General features: G+C 35.2%; 1 protein-coding gene across 1 annotated transcript in view; it reads right to left on the bottom strand.

Annotated features, from left to right (window-relative positions):
* CASC1 (cancer susceptibility candidate 1) overlaps window positions 1–2,639 on the bottom strand; it is a 59,153-nt gene that overhangs the window by 42,854 nt on the left and 13,660 nt on the right. The window contains exon 3 of the mRNA XM_012640967.1: window positions 922–1,006. Coding sequence (XP_012496421.1) covers window positions 922–1,006 — 85 coding nt within the window. The remainder of the gene's footprint in view (window positions 1–921; window positions 1,007–2,639) is intronic.

Genomic DNA, 2,639 nt, shown 5'->3' with positions numbered 1-2,639 from the left:
CCCCGAAGGATGGATATATTTGAAACACAGATTTGGGGCGGGGGAACCAAGGGCAACACACGTAACCTAAACATCTGTACACCCATAATTTGCTGAAAGAAAAAAACAAAAACAAAAACAAAACATTCCCCATGATATAGATCCTGATATTATATTCTTATCGGGAGTCACCTAAAAAGGATTTATAAGATTACACGTAAAAAATCAACATGGAACCTGAGGATAGTCTTTTAAAAACCTGACTCTGAATCTACAGATGTTCTTAATGCTAAAAGCTACATACACTTGGAATATTCAAATTTTTAAAATCACTTTTTGGTATTTTAATTAACCAACACTTTTATCAATGTTTAATTGGTATTTTACAAATGAAAGTGGCATTTTTAATTTGGCAAATAAAATATTATTAAATGGTAAGAACTTAGGCTGCTGTATTTCTTGCTAGAGAATATTTCCCATACCTAATGAATCTGAGTTTCAGAATTCCTATTGCACAATCAGCACCAATGCCTCTAATTTGATCAGTAAATATAAACACTTTAGGATAGGGTTGCAAGAACTAGCAAATAAAAACACAGGATGCTCAGTTGAATTTGAATTTCAGATAAACAACGAACTTTTTTAAGTATGTCCCAAATATTGCACGGGGCAAATTATCGCAAATTAGCCACTGATTATCTGAAATTCAAATTTATTGGGCTCCTGTATTTTATCTGGCAACCCCACTTCAAGATATATCTGAAAGTGATTGATGTGTACTAACAGATCTTTCCGGGTACCCTCTAAATGGTAGGTATTTATTATAAAACAAATTAAATTTTAAAATTAAAGAGTTTTGGAAAAAATTGACTGGATTATAGAAATACTAACCTATTGTTAGTATTGTCTGTATATGAAATAGTATCAATGTTTATTTTGTACCTTCCTCTTTCAGCCTTCTCTCCTCCTCCTCTTGTAGCTGCTTCAATCGCTCAGCTTTGGTGATTTTCTTTTTCTTACCACCAGACTTAACAAAAGCCACAATATAAAAAAGACTATTAACATGCACCAAGGTTACTTAATAACACATCTCCTCAAATAGTAATTATGAAAACCATTTTTCCTTTCATGAAACTAGTCTTTCATGTATTCAATCAACAAACAAGACTGCCTGTTAGTACAAAACCTTGACTCAGTGCTTTGAAGGACAAAGTCTGGAAACAAATAAGAAAAATAAGCATATAAATTATTCAAAGGCAAGGGTGACAGTAACATGTATATGCACTTTAAATAACTTGCTCATTCCCAGTTTACACATCTTTAAAATGGTGCTAAAGAAAACCTTGTCTTCTTGTAAGGTATAAAGTAAACTATATGTAAAAGCAGTTTGAAACCTGCACATAAAAATGAAAATTATTTTTATGATTAACAGGTATATAGAGAGTTATTTTGCAAGTCTGGAGGAAGGAGAGATTACTTTCAACAGCAGGGATTGGGTAAAATGTTCACAGAGCAGAGGGTATTTAAATTTGTGCCTAAAGGATTTTAACATCCAGGGGAAGAGATTCTAAGAAGAGAGAAATGCAAGTGAAAGATAAGTAGCTGAAAGAGCGCTGGATGACCCGACAAATTCAGTGAGCTCTGGAAAGACTCCAAGAGGAGGTGATGAGGAAATGAGAATGGGAAAGACGGCTAGAGCCTATGCTGAAGGGTTTGGACATTATTCGAAGAGAAATGAAAAGCTGTTAAAAGTTTTTTGAGAAGGGCTGTGGCCCATTAGAAATATAATTTTGAAAATTAACCGGGTATTAGAGAAAAAACATTAAAAAAGGGATACCATTTTGGTGACTATTAACAAGATTCTTTAAGTCTTGACAGTGGAAATCAAGAGGATCTGATAAATATTTTATAAGCTACCTTATTTAATAATGATTAAAATTGAAGGCAAGGAGAGGAAAAAAGTCAGAGGAGAGTCTGAAGAAGGAAGAATGGCAGTCCCGAATAAGTGAATTTGAGAGAATTGTTGAAAGGAATTTACACAGAATCATTAATAGTATGCAATGCTGGTAGGCAATGCTTGCAGGCATTAGAATTGCAGAACTGAGGTTCAGCAAAGAGGTCAGGGCTACAGAACCAGATCTGAGAGCAATTTCTATGATAATGACTTCTCCATTTTCATAAGGGAAAGGGAAAGAGAAGAAAGAGTAAATGTAGGAGGAATCCACAAAAAGAGTGGTTAATCCTTGGTATAGACAGACTCTTGGATGACCATCTTCTGTTTTTGGCTCAACTGCTCCAGAATGCTCATGGAACTCCTTAGCTCCACTGGAATATCTAGTCCATTGGCCCTACCACTTTCCTAACATTTATCAACCCCTTCCACACCTTCGTATCTTCCTTTCCTAGGTTAGACTTCACTGTTCATCACCATAATCACTATCTTACATACCTCTACCTCCTCTATTCTCCTCTTGCTCTAAAAAGCTCAGTTGGCAAAATCCTAGTTCTAGTTAAACTCAACTTTCCATTTATTCTGTGCTAGCAACAGGGGCAGCTGAATCTTGCCAGAGGAAAATACACACAAGCTCAAATTTATGAGCACAAAAGACTCTACGCACTGTCCGGTATTCCCATAACTATTTCATTCTCATTTCAAACCT

This window comes from Propithecus coquereli, unplaced genomic scaffold (genome assembly GCF_000956105.1).
Source record: "Propithecus coquereli isolate 6110/MARCELLA unplaced genomic scaffold, Pcoq_1.0 Scaffold16, whole genome shotgun sequence".
NCBI lineage: Eukaryota > Metazoa > Chordata > Mammalia > Primates > Indriidae > Propithecus > Propithecus coquereli.
This window is presented reverse-complemented; position numbering and strand designations above follow the sequence as displayed.